At 36.6% G+C, this 17,032-nt stretch overlaps 1 protein-coding gene across 2 annotated transcripts in view; it reads left to right on the forward strand.

Annotated features, from left to right (window-relative positions):
* The window catches only part of MTUS2 (microtubule associated scaffold protein 2), a 584,178-nt gene that overhangs the window by 158,227 nt on the left and 408,919 nt on the right, over positions 1-17,032 (forward strand). For both annotated transcript variants that reach the window (XM_049778747.1, XM_049778748.1), the window contains exons 3-4: positions 5,289-7,726; positions 11,301-11,541. In XM_049778747.1, coding sequence (XP_049634704.1) covers positions 5,537-7,726; positions 11,301-11,541 — 2,431 coding nt within the window. In that variant the 5' untranslated portion in view covers positions 5,289-5,536. The remainder of the gene's footprint in view (positions 1-5,288; positions 7,727-11,300; positions 11,542-17,032) is intronic.

The following is a 17,032-nucleotide window of genomic DNA, read 5'->3' on the forward strand; positions in this document are numbered from 1 at the left end:
TCATTTAATTTTAATTTTATTCAGTCATCATAAAATGGTGATGATTGGGTTTCAGGGATATAATGTTTCAACTCCAATCCCTTCACTCAGTGCCCATGTACCTACATGAGGTGCTTTTTTTGGGGTGCACAGCCAGTAAAACTCAGGAGTTATGCCTGGCTTTGCACTCATATGGGATGCTGGGGATCAAACCTGGGTCAGCTGTATGCAAGGTAAACATTCTACCCACTGTGCTATTGCTCAGGCCCAAGAGGTGCTTTTTAATAAAATTTTTGCACTGTGATTTACAATATTGTTGCTGATAGGCTTTAATATATAACATTTTACCAACTTTGTATTTGCAATTTTTCTTTTTTATCCAAAGTTAAATAAAAATGAAATAGCCTCTGGTAAATAAAGTGTACACAATCCTTTCTAATTGCAGTTCTGTGTATACATTAGAATAAAATCGCTATATTTCTCATGATGAATAGATTAGGAATGTAAAATGGATTCCCTAGAGCTATTTTATATTTGTACACTTTCACAGAATTCAGCACCACAAATAACGAGTTATGGATTAACCATTCCTCAATCAATAGCTCAATTTTTAATCATGTTGTGGAAAAGCTGAACTTGCAAAGTTAATCAAATTTTAGACTACTTTTGAATATGCCTGTTGAGAACAGATGTACACAAAATCAACCAAGAAACTTGGCTATTCCAGCAACTTGGCTGTTCCAAGAAACTTGGCTATTATTTGCAAGGAAATTTTTGTATTTAAATTTATATATAAGAATAGTAAATGTGGTAAATTTTATAGATTTAAACTCCATGTTCAATAAAGTCTCAACTAATAAGTTTTTATTTTGCATTATCATTATTATTACCATTATTTTGGGGATTCATATCATTAAGTTCCCCTAAAGCATAATTTATTGTATGATTATAGTTGCTTTTTTAGTAAGTGATTTCTATTAACTTTGATGGAATTGAACTTACACTCAGAGCACTATGCTGAAATATTTATATGAAAATTTATGACTGATAAAGTGACCATTTTAATTTTTTTGTATTGTGTTTTTGTGTTCCTAGGGTATATCCCTAAGAGTGATATAGGTGGATCATATGGGAGCTCAATTTCCATTTTTTTGTTTTGTTTTCCATAAAATCTGGACTAGACAGCATTTCCACCAGCACTGAAAGAGAGTTTCTTTCTCTCCACATTCCTGCCAGCACTGATTGTTATTGTTCTTTGGGATTTGTGCCAGACTCTGTAGGAACATAAAAATACAATTCAAAAATCCCTTCCTCACACCTATGTTCATTGTAGCACTATTTATAATAGCTAAACTCTGGAAACAACCAAGATGCCTTCAACAGATGAATGGCTAAAGAAACTGTGGTACATATACACAGTGGAATATTATGTAGCTGTCAGGAGAGATGAAGTCATGAAATCTTCCTATACGTGGTTGTACATGGAATCTATTACATTGAGTGAAATAAGTCAGAGAGAGATAGACACAGAATAGTCTCACTCATCTATGGGTTTTAAGAAAAATAAAGACATTATTATAATAAGGCCCAGAGACAATAGAATTAAGGGCTGAAAGGGCTGGAAGACAGGCTCACAATTTTAAGTTCACCACAAAAAGTGGTGAATGCTATTAGGGAAATAACTACACTAACAACTAGCATGACAATGTTAATGAATAAGAGAAATAAAATGCCTGTCGCAAATATAGGCAAGGGTTGGGGAGGAGGGGAGCATTGCTAGTGGAAATGCTGCACTGGTGAAGGGGAGTATTCTGTTTTTGACTGAAACCCAACTACACGCTTGCAATCATGGTGCTTAAATAAATATTTATTTAAAAAATAAAGTTTCTGTCTTACCTAAAAAAAAAAAAGATAGAGGTCTGAATTCCATTTTTTTTTTTTTTTTGGCATGGGGCTGACCAGTTGTCTCAACACCTAAAGTGACCATTCATTAAACAGTAGACTTGGCATCTGAGGAAAGTTGAACAACAGTATTTTTTAATCCTTTAAAGTCACCAATTTGGGGCTTGAGCTATAATAATACAATGGGTAGGTTGTTTGCCTTACATGAACTAGCTTTGATCCAGAACATCACATACAGTCCCTGAGCCTCTCCAGGAGTGATCCCTGTGTGCAGACATGAGACTCAACCTTTAACAACCAAACTTCAAAAGGTGTTTTTCCTGATGTGGTGGCAGGACTGGTGTTATGGGATGGACTCTGAGAACAATGGTAGAGGGAGATTGACAATGGTGGAAGGATTGGTGGTGAAACTTTGTATGCTTAAAACTTAACTGAATAATTTTTTAAATCATAATGCTTTAAATAAAAGTATAAAATTATCCACATTTTATTTTTAATTAAATTAATGTGAAATGATATATTTTCTTTAAGAATATATTTTTCCACAAAATATCTCTTGGCTATTCTGGAACATCCTTCTTGGATTTGAGAAAAGAAGTAGCTAGTCAACCTTTAGAGATAGGTGGTTTGCAATCTCTGTTTTGAAAGAATGATAAAAAAAATAAGGCTCAGGCTTTATTTGAAGTAGTATAAAATATTTTTAGGGCTCAGCTTGAAGAATTGATTTATCTTAAGTGCCTTCACAATCAGCACCTAGCATAGGAAATATGTGAGCTACTAATCTTTAACCTATGGTGTGAGATGATACCTCATTGATGTTTTGATTTGCAACTCCCTGATAATTAGTGAGGTGGAGCATTTTTTCATGTGCCTATTGGCCATTTGTATTTCTTCTTGAGAAATTGCTTGTTCTTTTTTTTCTCTCCATTTTTTTTTTTTTTTGGTTTTTGGGCCACACCCTGTGACGCTCAGGGGTTACTCCTGGCTATGCGCTCAGAAGTTGCTCCTGGCTTCTTGGGGGACCATATGGGGCGCCGGGGGATCGAACCATGGTCCGTCCTAGGCTAGCGCAGGCAAGGCAGGCACCTTACCTCCAGCGCCACCGCCCGGCCCCTTTTCTCTCCATTTTTTGATGGGGTTAGATTTTTTTTGTTAAGTTCTGTCAGTAACTTATATATCTTAGATATTAGTCCCTTGTCTGAGGAGTATGGGGTGAATAATGATATGGCACACATCACAAAGACCAAGAACAATAAATGCTGGTGGGGATGTGAGGAGAAAGGAACTCTCATTCACTGCTGTATATGTGTGTAGATCATGTACCTTCCACAGAGTTTCTCTTTATCTGGGAATGCCTTATACACTGCACTTTCTGTCATAAATTGTTTTCCACACAAACATTACAGTAGGAGATTGAAATACAATATGGATGACAAAATTATAGAATATGAGCATCTAGACAAAATATGTATATGAACATCTATTTTTTGAATCATTGTATTTAGTGGTTCAGAAATCACTATACTTAATGATTAGAAAAAATACATGTATTTAAATGAAAAGGTTCTAGATTTTATAATCAAATTAATCAGATGGTCAACTAGGGAAAGCAGAAGATGTATCTCATTGCTAGGGATGGATAAGTCTTTATGGTGGTTATTAACCAAAAGATCATATGGCAATTAATGTGATGCTTAACTTGTGCTAGGGACATTGTTAAAGGCATTAGCACTGGTGATGAGTGTTTTGTTGGAATTATATCCATGAAAAACTGTTATTAATAGCACTATAGACAAACATTAAATAAAAGTGATAACTCATTTCTCACACCTTTAAAACATTGGTTGTTAATCTCAGTTTTATAATCTAAGGCCAAGAGATTGTCATCATTTGATACTGCCTATCTCCTTGTTTTGTTTCTCTGTATGACATGGATGAGTGAGATGATGATGGTGAGAGGTTGGTGGATGGGGAAGAATGAGTGGATTAGACATAAGGTCAGTCAGTGACTGAGAAACTTAAAACACTTTGATGGTGGTGAGGTGCAAGGAGGAAGGAGCAGGTAATGTGAAGAATGAAGATAATGTGGCCATAAAAGGGTGGGGGATAGTTAGTCAAAAATGTTTGAGAACATGTAGCCTTGAGAATAAGATCAATGGTAAACCAGATTGGAATAGCCCCATTTTATTTTGAAAAATGTCAGAACTATTTGCAAGTTGAGGCATGGTAGAATAGGATAACAGAGATTTTCTCATTGCTAACATTTTATAGTAGTTCTCTTTATTAGTTGTATACACATACTCTCTTTTTGATGAATCATTGCAGAGTACATTACAGAAAACATATCTAAAATCATGTTTCTTTAAGAAAAAGATTGTTTCAAAAACAATCTCAATATTATTATACTCTCCCCAAACTTAACAGAGTAGATCTTTACCTAAGATACAGTATGTATTTAGGTCTTCGGTTGTTTTAATAATATACTTTGCTGCCATTTTAAAGTTTAAAATCCAGTCAAGAATCTTACATTGCATGAAAATATCCATTAGCTTTTTAGAAATCAGTTTATAACAGTTATTTTATAAAATGTCCTCAGTTAAATTAATCTGATATTTTTTATGATTATATTTAATTTATATTCATATGATGTGAGACACTAAACACACCTAATCTCAGGAGCACATGAGTAGCTTCGGTTTTTTATGTTAAATCTGGCATTTGATTATGATAGTGTCCACTGAATTTCTCCTTTTTTTTTGGTTTTTGGGCCGCACCCAGTATTGCTTAGGGGTTACTCCTAGCTATGCACTCAGAAATCATTCCTGGCTTGGGGGACCATATGGGACACCAGGGGATCGAACTACAGTCTGTCCTACATTAGCACATGCAAGGCAAATGCTTGTGCCACTGCTCTGGCCCCAAGTTTCTCCATTTTAAAATAAAAGTGTATATCATAAGAAATAATGTAATTTTGAGTATGGCACTTTAATATTCTATAAATTCGCCGTGCCAATAACTTCCCCCAATGTTTGAAATAGTTATTATCTCTCTTAAGATAATTTTGTCATTAATGACAAAACTGATTTTATCATTCTATAATTTTACCAATTTAGATGTTTTCCTTCTGTGAAGATCTTATCTTTTCCATTGTCTTTAATTAATATCCATAATAAATTTCAGAATTTCGGAGATAGACATATTTATAATTCATTTATTCAATCATTTGGTGTCTCTTTTTTCATATTGCAGATAGCAATTAACTTGTTGGAAAGGTTTTTAGAGAAATATATCTATTGAATGACTAAAATAGTATTAAAGTGATAAATGAATCTGCATTTATCATATTATTTTCTCCTGAGAATCTCAATTTGTTAATCTAATGTGATTGTATTTTTATTTCTCTCTAGGTCTCATGGATTAATGGAATCTTTCTGTAGGAATCTAACAGAGAATTTAGCCTGCTGGTATGTCAAGACAATGCATAGGTTGAAAACCATTTTGAAAATGAAAACAGCATTCTTGCCATGTGACATTGTGAGGAGGCAAAAGGCAGCTTGAGAATTTCCTTTAGAGCACATTGCAACTTGAAGGAAGCTTCTTTTTCTCTGAAAAACAGAATTTCAGAGCATAGAGAGACTCCACTGAATGTTGAACAATGAGTATCCCAGATGCTTCCAAAAAATGTTATACTCAGTTTCAGGACAAAAGAAATGGAGCAAAAAATGATAACGAGAACCTCCTAAGTCTGGGGGACACAAATGCCAATCAGATCATGCTTGATGGCTCTTCTCATGTTAAATCTGATGCAAACAACCTAACTGATGAGACTGGAAATGCAAACTCAATTGAGCCTCATAGCAGAACTCTCTTTAACAAGGAATTTCCCCAACATCAGTGCTTTGGAAAAGGACCTTTTGCTGGGCCCACTGGCCTGAAGGATTCTACATTTGCACCAACTTGTCAAGAACACAATGAAAAGCACATGGTAGAGAGAAGCACAGACATTCTGCAAACATCTCAGAGTAGTCAGGCACTGAGTCTGTCAAGCTGGAGGAATCTTATGGAGGGAGATAGTTCAGAAGTTTTAACCAAGTGTAATGCTGACATTCCCCAGCATCTTCCCAAAGACAAATTGGCCAAGACCCTTGACAATGAAGAACTAAGAAGACGTTCTTTGGAAAGATCAAGCTGCTCTGCTATTGTTGGGGACACGCTTCTGAGCGAGTATGTTGGGAACCTGGGCCACCAGCTTCTACCTCCTCCACCGTTAGAGTCCCTTCAAGCTCTGCATCCTGTGCCCAGTGAAGGGGACGAACTTCAGAAGATATGGCCAGCTTTTTCTCTAGAGACAGACTTGCATCCAGCTGACAGTAACTCCGAGGGAAAGAGTGTATGTAAACCTAAAGCACCTACCTCAGAAACCAAGGATACTGGCACATTAGAGGCACAGAAAGAGGGGGCATGTGTCTCAAAGGTTGGCAATGAAAGCACACTGGGTTCTGCCTATCCAGAGCCAGATCTGAATTCAGTTTGGGTCTTGAAGGAAAGCCCAAGTCAACCAGAAGCACAAATAGGGCTGGGAAAGGCAGAGTCCATGTTGGAGAGGAAATGGGTCCCATCAAGAGTCATGAAGGGATTGAGGCCGGCCCAGGTGGAATGTCTTGAGGAGGAGGATATGTTGCTTCATGAGAGAAAGATGCCAAATGGAGCAGCACACCAAGAAGCCACAGCCAGGGGAATGCAAAGTGCTCCTGCACATACTGTGCTACCCCATCTAGGCACAGGAAAAGGAAGAAATGAATCGGGAAAGAGAGTGGCTCAAGGCACCAGTGAAGAAGAGACTCTTCAAACCAGTCCCAAACAGAATGCTGCTTTCTTGGTTGCTGCTGCTGATCAGCCCCTAAGCATTATTACACAAAGCACAGCTAAAAAGTGGAGTGAAATAGAATCCAGCAGCATTACTACAAGTAATGGTGGTGTAACTTCTCTTTCTACTAACTCAGCAGATGGAACATGTCTGGATGTTGAAGAAGGAGGGAGTGAGAATATGGCTCCCATTTCAGATCCTCCTGTTGGAACCTGCAAAACTGGAGTTTCAGAACCCCATGACTGTCTAAGTAACATCATAGAAGCAGAGGAAAACAAAGATATGGTTTCATCAGCCTCTCAACATCAAAACTTTCTAGAAACTCCAGCTAAGACTGAAAGGACCCCAGAAAGGGCAAATCCTATTCTTGTTGTCCCAGGACCCCTCCACACAGAGATAACTGTGAATGTAACCCCTCAGCCTGCACTTGCCAGCTGCAGTTCTCAGAACTTTGGTATGTTGGGTGTGGACATGGGATCACCTGTGGTTGCTACATTTCCCACAGACTCTACACAGCTGTTGACCACATCCATGAAAGTGCCTGAGCAGAATGCCCACCATGGTGAGCTCCCCAAACCTGTCTCCACACATCCTGAAGGCACGTCTTCCTTCTCTGAGGGAATGGAAAACCATCAAGCTGAAAGGACAGATCCAAAACCTATCATTATGCCTAAGCCCAAGTATGTGAGACCCAAGATCATCACTTATATTAGGAGGAATCCACAGACCGTAGGCCAGTCAGACACTTCTGTGGGCATCGTGCCAGTGGGTCTTCCTTATGACTCAGCTACATGTAGCATGCCTTTCCCCAAGGAGGAGAAGCCTGCAGGAGATGACCTGAAGACATCTGCCAACCTCTGTGAGAAATTAAAGCCAGAGTTGCAGAAGCCAAGGGTATTTGGTTCTGGATTGATGGTATCTGGTATCAAACCCCCAGGACACCATCTCAGTCAAATAAGTGAAAAGTTCTTACAGGAGGTAAGGAACACCACTGATTACAATATATTAGTTAAGTATATGAATTTTTTTATTTTAATACATTTGTAATGAATTGTGAAAACAATATCCTTTTGAAAATAATGGCATATTATAATGAATACACTTGAATTGAAATAAACATTTATAACTAGAGGAGATTGAAGACAAATGAACATTTTTTAGTGAAACAAGATTGTTTTTGTTGAAAGAAAGTAAAAGATAAAAGGGAGGAAAAAGAGATATGTTCAAGAAAGTACTCAGGCTTTTTGAGAGAGCTGACATTTAAAAATGCTTTTTACTTGAAATATCATTGTACTGAAACATTACAGATTTTATGTATCATAATTATAAACATAAATATATTTATATATTATAAATAACATAATTATAAACAATATTGTTATTGTTTTTAGTCTTTTCCCTGTGATCCTTTATTTTTCACTTGACTCTTCTGTATTGCTTCTGCTTCATGGAACACTTACATAAATATGCACAGTGTCCCTTCTTAATGTTTTCTGTTGTTAATCCTTGTAAGTGACCCCAGTCTCAAGGAGATGAAGGAGAGTGGAAAATGTTTGTGAGACTTTAGCAATTGTAAGACATCAGTGATCTATTGGTGTGGAAATGGAAGCACCACTGTTCTAGTCACTCTCTGGCCACTGCTTTTTTGCCCTAAGAAGAGCCTACAAGGTAGTAGAGGGTGTTATGCAGGCTAATTTTTGTACTAATCTTTCAATGAAAGCAGAGAATAGACTGGTCATTATTCCTAGAGCTGCAACTAGATATTACCCAGCAAGTCCTAGGTCATGTTTAAATTTAGGTTGGGTGTATTGGATCACATGTTTTGGATTTTGAAAGAATGTATTATGTCACCAGAGAAAAATTACCCAGCAACATAGCAGACATTAAAGCCACTGAAAACATTTGTATGATGGTATGATGGTTTTTGATCCCTGAAAATGATTGTTGTAAATAGCTGAGATCAGCATCTTGCAGTCTTAAAACCTTGACATATGTATGTTGGATATGACAGTCATTTCATGAGAACACCTGCTAAAATCAATAATAAGTAATAACAGTAAAATGTATTACTAAATTACAAATAAAGGGAATGTGAGTATAATAGAAAAGCCATAAAGATTGATAGCAGGAGAGTAGAGAATGGTAAAAATTTTATCAGAGAGCAGATGTAAAATGTTCATTGACAGGAATGTAATTTTCTTGACTGGAGTACAGGCTATCCACTATAGCAATCATGCATATTTTACAGTGCAGTTATGATAAAACTTTAAAGGCTCAATATATTGTTTTAATAATGTCAATTTAAGGAGAATTTTGTATCTCTTTCAACATTAAAAAGTATCAAATTAAGAGTTTATCTTTTCAACAGCTTGAATCAAAGCCTGTTAAATAATATTGTTGAGCAATGATTACTGAGTAGATAAAAGCTTGACACATAAAATGTATTGTGATTTAAAGCAAAGTTAATTACCATTTCTATATTTTCTCAGTGGCCTCTGACAATTATTTTAACTTAAAGAGTATTATGCTGAGTGAAATAAATCAGAGGGAGAGGGATAGACATTCAATGATTATATTCATTTGTGGGCTTTTAAGAAAAAAGATAGTATGTATGGTATTCTATCCAAAGACAATAGAGACAAGAATAAAGAGGACCAGTCCATGGTAGGAAGCTTGCCAGAAATAGTGGGGGAGTATAGTTAGGCAGAGAAGTGTCCACTATGACAATGATAGTTGAAAATGATCATTCTGGACAAGAACTGGGTGCTGAAAGAGTTAAGTGAATGTGTGATACCTCTTTGGTAATGAAATTGCAAATGACAGTGTTTAAAATAAAGAGAAGAAAAATGTCTGCCATGGAGGCAGGTAAAGAGGAGGGCTAGGAAGAGGACAGGAGAGAATCTGGGTTTATTGGTGGAAAATGTGCACCAGTAAATGGTGTTGGACATTGCATTTTTGAAACTCAATCATGAAAAACCTTGTAATTGTATCTCACAGCAATTCAATTAAAATATTTATTTTAAAAAGAGAAAATAGATTAATGGGCTTTCTTACTGTTTCATTTTTAATATGAGAATATAACACAAACTGGCTTTGTGAGTACAGAATTGATCACATTAAAGGTGCATATAACAGTGTATACAAGTTGTATTCTAGTCCAACTGTTAACTACAGAAAGTTTAACAAGACTTATGTAATTAAATTTAGGTATGAAAACATTTTTCTTTACATAATATATTGATTTTGGCTATAAATTGGACATTGTTTTGGGGGCTATGAACTTAGCAGGCAAACTCTACCCTTGAACTTTTATTTCAGTGAAAGTTGTTCAAACTTTCCTAACAATACTTCCTTAATATGGAGGGCAATTAGGGAAGAAAACATGCAGTGTTATGTTTTAATTATGTAAACATTGTAGTCCTAAAAACATGTTACCCCATTAACTTTTATATTCTTCCAATTAACCTTTTCTTCCTCATTAGAATGTGCTTGTCTTATCTTGTAAATAACCCAATAAGCACTTAACACAAGCTGGTAAAGTTCCTTATTGATTCATATTAGGTTCTCATAAAAATGTAGGTCTTTACTTTTTAGTAATAATATTTCTTCTTTTTTTTTTTTTTTTTTTTTTTGGTTTTTTGGGCCACACTCATTTGATGCTCAGGGGTTACTCCTGGTTAAATGCTCAGAAATTGCCCCTGGCTTGGGGACTATATTTGACGCTGGGGGATCGAACCATGGTCCTTCCTTGGCTAGCACTTGCAAGCCAGACATCTTACCTCTAGTGTCACCTCACTGGCCCCAATGACTATTTCTTAAATTATTTGACTTTTTGTATTTTTTAAATGTAATTTTATTTTCGGCCACACCCATTTGATGCTAGGGGTTACTCCTGGCTAAGCGCTCAGAAATTGCCCCTGGCTTGGGGGGACTATATGGGACACTGGGGGATCGAACCATGGTCCTTCCTTGGTTAGCGCTTGCAAGGCAGACGCCTTACTTCTAGTGCCACCTCACAGGCCTCTTTTAAATGTAATTTAGTTTTTAAAATTTTTTTATTCAAAGAACTGTAATTTGCAAAGTTACATCATGTTTTAATACTAATGCCACCACCAGTGTCAAATCCTATCATCAATATTCCTATAACCCAAATCACCCTCTGCCTGCTACCTTGACAGGTACATTACAGAATTAGGTTGTTGAAGCTTAGAACTTTCTTTTACTATTTTATTGACATCATTTACTTATAGTTTACTATATGTTTAAATCTCAATTTAGAGAGCTATTGCATTTTAAAAATCTCTAGTGAGATATAGATATACTGAGAACAAAAATGGGAGAAAAGAGAGATAATGTAATTTGTCACAATTATGACACAAAGGGCTTCGTGAAGAGAATTGGGCTCTGCTGGTGTCAGAGTGGTTTATTATGGAAATTTTGTTCACATGGTTTTATTCAGTCAGAGAACCTGATGCCATTAGTCAGAGAATCTGTTATCAACAAATGTTATCTAATGGTATCAGGTTCTCTGAACTTCTGATTTTTATCGTAGGTTACAGAACGCCCAGGAAAAGATGAATATTGCTCTCCTTCCTATACTCGTTATGAAGTTCCTCCAACTTTTTACCGATCAGCCATGCTCCTTAAGCCTCAGCTGGGATTGGGTGCCATGTCTCGTTTACCATCTGCAAAGAGCAGAATTCTAATCTCAAGTCAAAGATCTTCGACTAGTGCCATCCACCCACCAAGACCCATCACATCTGCAGCAAGTCTCTACAATTCTGATTCGACAGGTAACCCACCCAACAGATGTTGCTCTTTTCTGTTACTCTTCTCAGTAGTAATAATTGAAAATGGTGGTAACTGTTTAAGATTATAAATGCCCCTAACAATTTAAGAGAAACCTTTTTTCTTCTATTTAACTCATTTATTTCTAGAAAATAGTTGGCCCTTTATTTTATTACTAATTTTTGTTGACTGAAATTCTGTGATTTGTAATACTGTTAATGGTGATTTCTCCTGTGCATAATTTCAGTACTACACCTTTCAACAGTGTATCCATCTCTTAATCCCATGGACTCCAGCATTTCTCCTTTTTATCTCCAGCCCTAACGAACTCAGTTGTATGGATTATTCTCTTGTATTGCCTTTGGTCCTTCGTTGCTACTTTGTTCTGTGCCATTAAGTCTCACACAGGAGAAATATCATTCTTGATCTCTTTTCTTTCTCACAGTCATCATGATATCCTCTAGTTCTATCCATGTTACGGAAAATTGCATGAATCAATAAGATTTGATTTGAATAGATTCTTAAGTATTTTATGACTCAAGACAACTTAGGTTGTAACTCATTAAATAACTTGCCTGACAGTGAAATTTATAAGTCACATTGTAGCAGAGAGCTAAATTTGCACTGTTTGATGTTCTTATCTCCACTCTACACAATACCTTTTAACTACCTATGTTAGATATTACTGGCTGCACTATCTTTATTTTATAAATGAGGATAAGACTAAACCCTCTGGTTAAGGTAAAGGATTGGTAAACATGGTTCTTGGGCTGGCTACCTGTCTTTGTAACTCCATTTTATTTGAAAATAGCTATAGCTATATTTTATTAAAATTATTTCTGTCTAACTAAAAGCATGAGATATAAACTGCAATTACCAAACTTTGTAATGTGTCTGTCAAAGTGGTAGCTGGTGGGGATAGAGTAGAGATGATGGGTGGTAGACACTGTGACAGGAGGTGACACTGGTGGTAGAATTGGCATTGTAATATGATGTGCCTAAAACTCAACTATTAGCAAGTTTGTAAATAATGACTATTTAATGGAATTAAACATTATTTTAAAATAATAAATATTTTGTTTATGGATATTTTCATGGTTGAATACTTATATAGGCAAAATAAAATGCTTAGTTCTAAACCTTTAAATATAGTTTATTTATTTCTGCTTCAGTATACTGTGAGTTACCTTTTTTAATGAATGTTTTTATTTTTATTTTTTAAATAATAATAACTCTAAGTATCATGATTACAGATATGTTTGTAGTTGAGTTTCACTTATAAAAAATAACGCCCTCCACAAGTGCAACCTTTCCACCACCAGTGCCCCCATCTCCTTTTATAGAGAACCCATTTAGTGAAAGAATGTAAGACATATATTGAAATTGTTTGCTCACTGAAAGTCTAGGTCTGCCTGCAAAGCCAATGTCTTTTTTTGGTCAGGGGTTATTCCTACATCTGAACTCAAAAATTACTACTGGCAGGGCCGGGCGGTGGCGCTAAAGGTAAGGTGCCTGCCTTACCTGCGCTAGCCTAGGACGGACCGCGGTTCGATCCCCCGGCGTCCCATATGGTCCCCCAAGCCAGGAGCGACTTCTGAGCGCATAGCCAGGAGTAACCCCTGAGCGTCACCGGGTGTGGCCCAAAAACCAAAAAAAAAAAAAAAAAAATTACTACTGGCAGTGCTTGGGGGGAATATTTGGGATGCTGGATATTAAACCCAGGTGAGCCATGTAGAAAGCAAATGCCCTACCTCCTGTACCATATATCTCCACAGTCTTCCTCCCTAGGTAAGTGTCTTAATCCTATAATAGCTCTAGACTATTTTTGTCTTCTTAAACTATTTTTTTAAGATGAGATTGCTCAGGCTGGAGCAATAGTAGCACAGCGGTATGGCTTTTGCCTTGCATGTGGCAAACACAGGACGGACCCCAGTTCAATTCTCGGCATCCCATGTGGTCCCCCATGCCTGCCAGAAAAAAACAAACAAAACAAAACAAAACAAAACAAAAAAACAAAACCAAAAGATGAGATCTCTTTCTGTATGTTATTTGCACAAACTCACACCTTCCCTTACCTACCCTGGTCATTGATACAAGAATGATCTTGACTTGATCCGACAACAAGAATATAGTCAACACAGTCAAGTGAGTGAAGGGACAACAGTGGGAGAGAACAAAGGGAATAACTCATGGCTAGTCACATAGGGACTTGAGATATCACATGATATTATATTTCTTATTATTAAGTACTATTAATAGTTTGAGAACAGGATGCTTCCCAGGATGAATTCATCCCAACATTTAGAACCCTTGAAAACTAAGATTGGCAGAGTCAACTGGTGTAGAAAGTAAAAAATCAAGACTATATAATGTGCTTATATTTTAGAAATTATTTTTATTTAAAGAAAATACATCACATAGTTGACATAACTGATCATAATACATTTATTTCAATAGAAAGGAAAGCAAAGTTATTGAAAAAAATGAAAGAAAATAGAAAAAACTAAAAAATGGAAAAGAAGATAAAAGAAGAAAAAGTTCAGTAACAAGTATATTTGTCAAAATCATTGTATCTTCGATAAAGTATTCATACAATAGCAGAAGATCTTGTGAGCTCTTCTTTAAAGAAAAGAGATAATAATACAATAAAAAGGTGTGTGTGTGTGTGTGTGTGTGTGTGTGTGTGCATGTGCTTGTAGGAATGAGAGCAGTAGCACTCCTAGCAGTAGGACACTTGTTTTACATGTAGCTGACCCAGGACGGACCTTGGTTCGATCCCCCAATGTCCCATATGGTCCCCCAAGCCAGGAGCTATTTCTGAGTGCATAGCCAGGAGTAACCTCTGAGCATCATAGGGTATGGCCCAAAAACAAAACAAAATACAAAAGGTGTGTGTGTGTGTGGCAGTTGTTGTTTGCATAGGCAAAGCAAAATATAGGAATAATAGTAGGGGAAAACCTTTGGTCTAAAAACAGAGACCTTATTCATGAAGCATTCTGAATAAGATCTACTGCAGGATCCAGGCATAAGTTGTCTAACTCCAAAATCTTTCTCTGTGGTCCCATTAAAAGCTCTTCATAATCACTGTTGTTGCTGCCAGGTTTCTGTAGTTAGAGATCCTGGTTTCTGTACAGATCCTATGTAGAAGTCAGGGTGATGCTGAGCGTTTTCTGGTTGCATTGCACCATTAAGTGGCAATGCAGAGAATCCTGCCCTCAGAGCAGGTTGCTGCTGTTACCAAGTCATCAGGAGTAAGTCAGTGCCAGGGCATCAGTATGGCCTTTCCTGGTAGAAGTCTGATTCCTGGTGCTGGTGTAGAAAACCATGCTGTTTCCATAGATGGGATCCAAGGTTTAGGGGTGAATGGTCAATGTCTCATCTTTTGAAGCCTAAGCCAAGTCACTGTAAGTGTTCAGGGTATAAGGCCACACTGCAATATAAAATTTATGTATTCCTATCCCTATTTAATAACAACTTGTTTGTACATGTAAGATTTCCCCAATTTAATGTGCCTATGAAAAAAGGAACAATGACACTAGGTACTACTGGTGCATATGAGGGTAAAATAACAAGCTAGACAATCCAGATAACCTGGTTCTAACATGAACTCAGAACACTTGAGAAACTTATCTACTAGAAATCATACTAAATTTCAAAAAATGAGGTAAGTTGCTGCTACATAAGATAGATAGTAATGGGTTGTACCTATTAATGTAATACAGCTAAAGAAATATATATATATGTGTGTGTGTGTGTGTGTGTGTGTGTGTGTGTGTGTCTCCTTTGAGTATTTTGAAATAGTCTGGAAGGAGGGGATATAACCCAGAGCACAGCTTCAGCCTGTGATTTGGTTTTGTGGAGTCAAAAATATGACTCCCAGCAGTCACATATCCACAAGCTAGAGTCTTCTCAGAAACCAAACCTGGTTGTAATCAACAGTGTGCAGTGAAGGTTGGGGGAAAGAGGCCACTGAGAGCAAATCAGGAGAAATAGCTAACCAGTTGTACCAACACCACTTGTTGAAGAGGCTTTCTTTGCTTCATTTAGGATTTCTTTCTCCTTTATCAAAAACTAGGTGAATTTATGCCTGGGGAGCATTCTCCGAGTACTCAATCATATTCCACTTATCTGAGGGTCTGTCTTTATTCCAATACCATGCTGTTTTGATAACTATTGCTTTACAGTACACTTTAAAATTGCATAAAGTAATGCCTCCCATATTCCTTTTCCCAAAGATTGCTTTAGCTATTTGAGGTTGTTTATTGATCCAAATGAATTTCAGAAGTCTTTGATCCACTTCTTTGAAGAATGTCATGGGTACCTTTAGAGGGATCGCATTAAATCTGTACAATGCTTTGGGGAGTATTGCCATTTTAATGATATTAATCCTGCCATTCCATGAGCATGGTATGTGTTTCCATTTTCGTCTGCCCTCTCTTATTTCTTGGAGCAGGACCTTCACATCTTTGGTCAAGTTGACTTCAAGATATTTGTGTTTGTGTGGCACTAATATGAATAGGTTTGTTTTCTTGTTTTCTTAATGTTCATTTTTTCCCTATCATTATTGGTGTATAAAAAGGGCATTGGTTTTTGTGTGTTAATTTTGTGGCCTCCCACACTGCTATATGAATCTATTGCTTCTAGAAGCTTTTTGATAGTCTTTGGGGTTTTCTAAGTAGAGTATCATGTTATCTGCAAACAGTGAGAGCTTGACTTCGTCCTTTCCTATCTGGATTCCCTTGATATCTTTTTCTTGCCTAATTGTTATAGCAAGTACTTCCAGTTCTATGTTGAATAGAAGTGATGAGAGAGGACAGCCTTGTCTTGTACCAGAATTTAGATGGAAGGCTTTTAGTTTTTCTTCATTGAGGATAATATTTGCCACTGGCTTGTGGTAGATGGCCTTAACTATATTGAGAAAGTTTCCTTTTATTCCCATCTTGCTGAGAGTTTTGATCAAGCATGAGTGTTGGACCTGTCTATTGATATGATCATGTGATTTTTATTTTTCTTCTTGTTGATATTATGTTGGTAGATTTACGGATATTAAACCATCCTTGCATTCCTGGGTGAAACCTAATTTATCGCAGTGATGATCTTTTTGATGAGGCATTGGATTCTATTTGCCAGGATTTTGTTGAGGATCTTTGTATCTGTGTTCATCACGGATATTGGTCTATAATTTTTTTGGTAGCAACTCTGTCTGGTTTAAGTGTGATGGTGATGTTGGCTTCATAAAAGCTATTTGGATGTGTGTCCGTTTTTTCAATTTCATGTAAGAGTCTTGCCAGGATTGGTAGTAGTTCCCATTGGAAGTTTTGAAAGAATTTATTAGTGAATCCATCTGGAACTGGTATTTTGTTTTTGGGCAGACATTTGATTACCCTTTTAATTTTCTCAATATTGATGGGGTGTTCAGATATGCTACATACTCTTTATTCAACCATGGAAGGTTATAAGAGTCTAAGAATTTTATAGCAAACGTATTCTTTTTTT

This window comes from Suncus etruscus, chromosome 8 (assembly GCF_024139225.1).
Source record: "Suncus etruscus isolate mSunEtr1 chromosome 8, mSunEtr1.pri.cur, whole genome shotgun sequence".
NCBI classification, from domain to species: Eukaryota; Metazoa; Chordata; class Mammalia; order Eulipotyphla; family Soricidae; genus Suncus; species Suncus etruscus.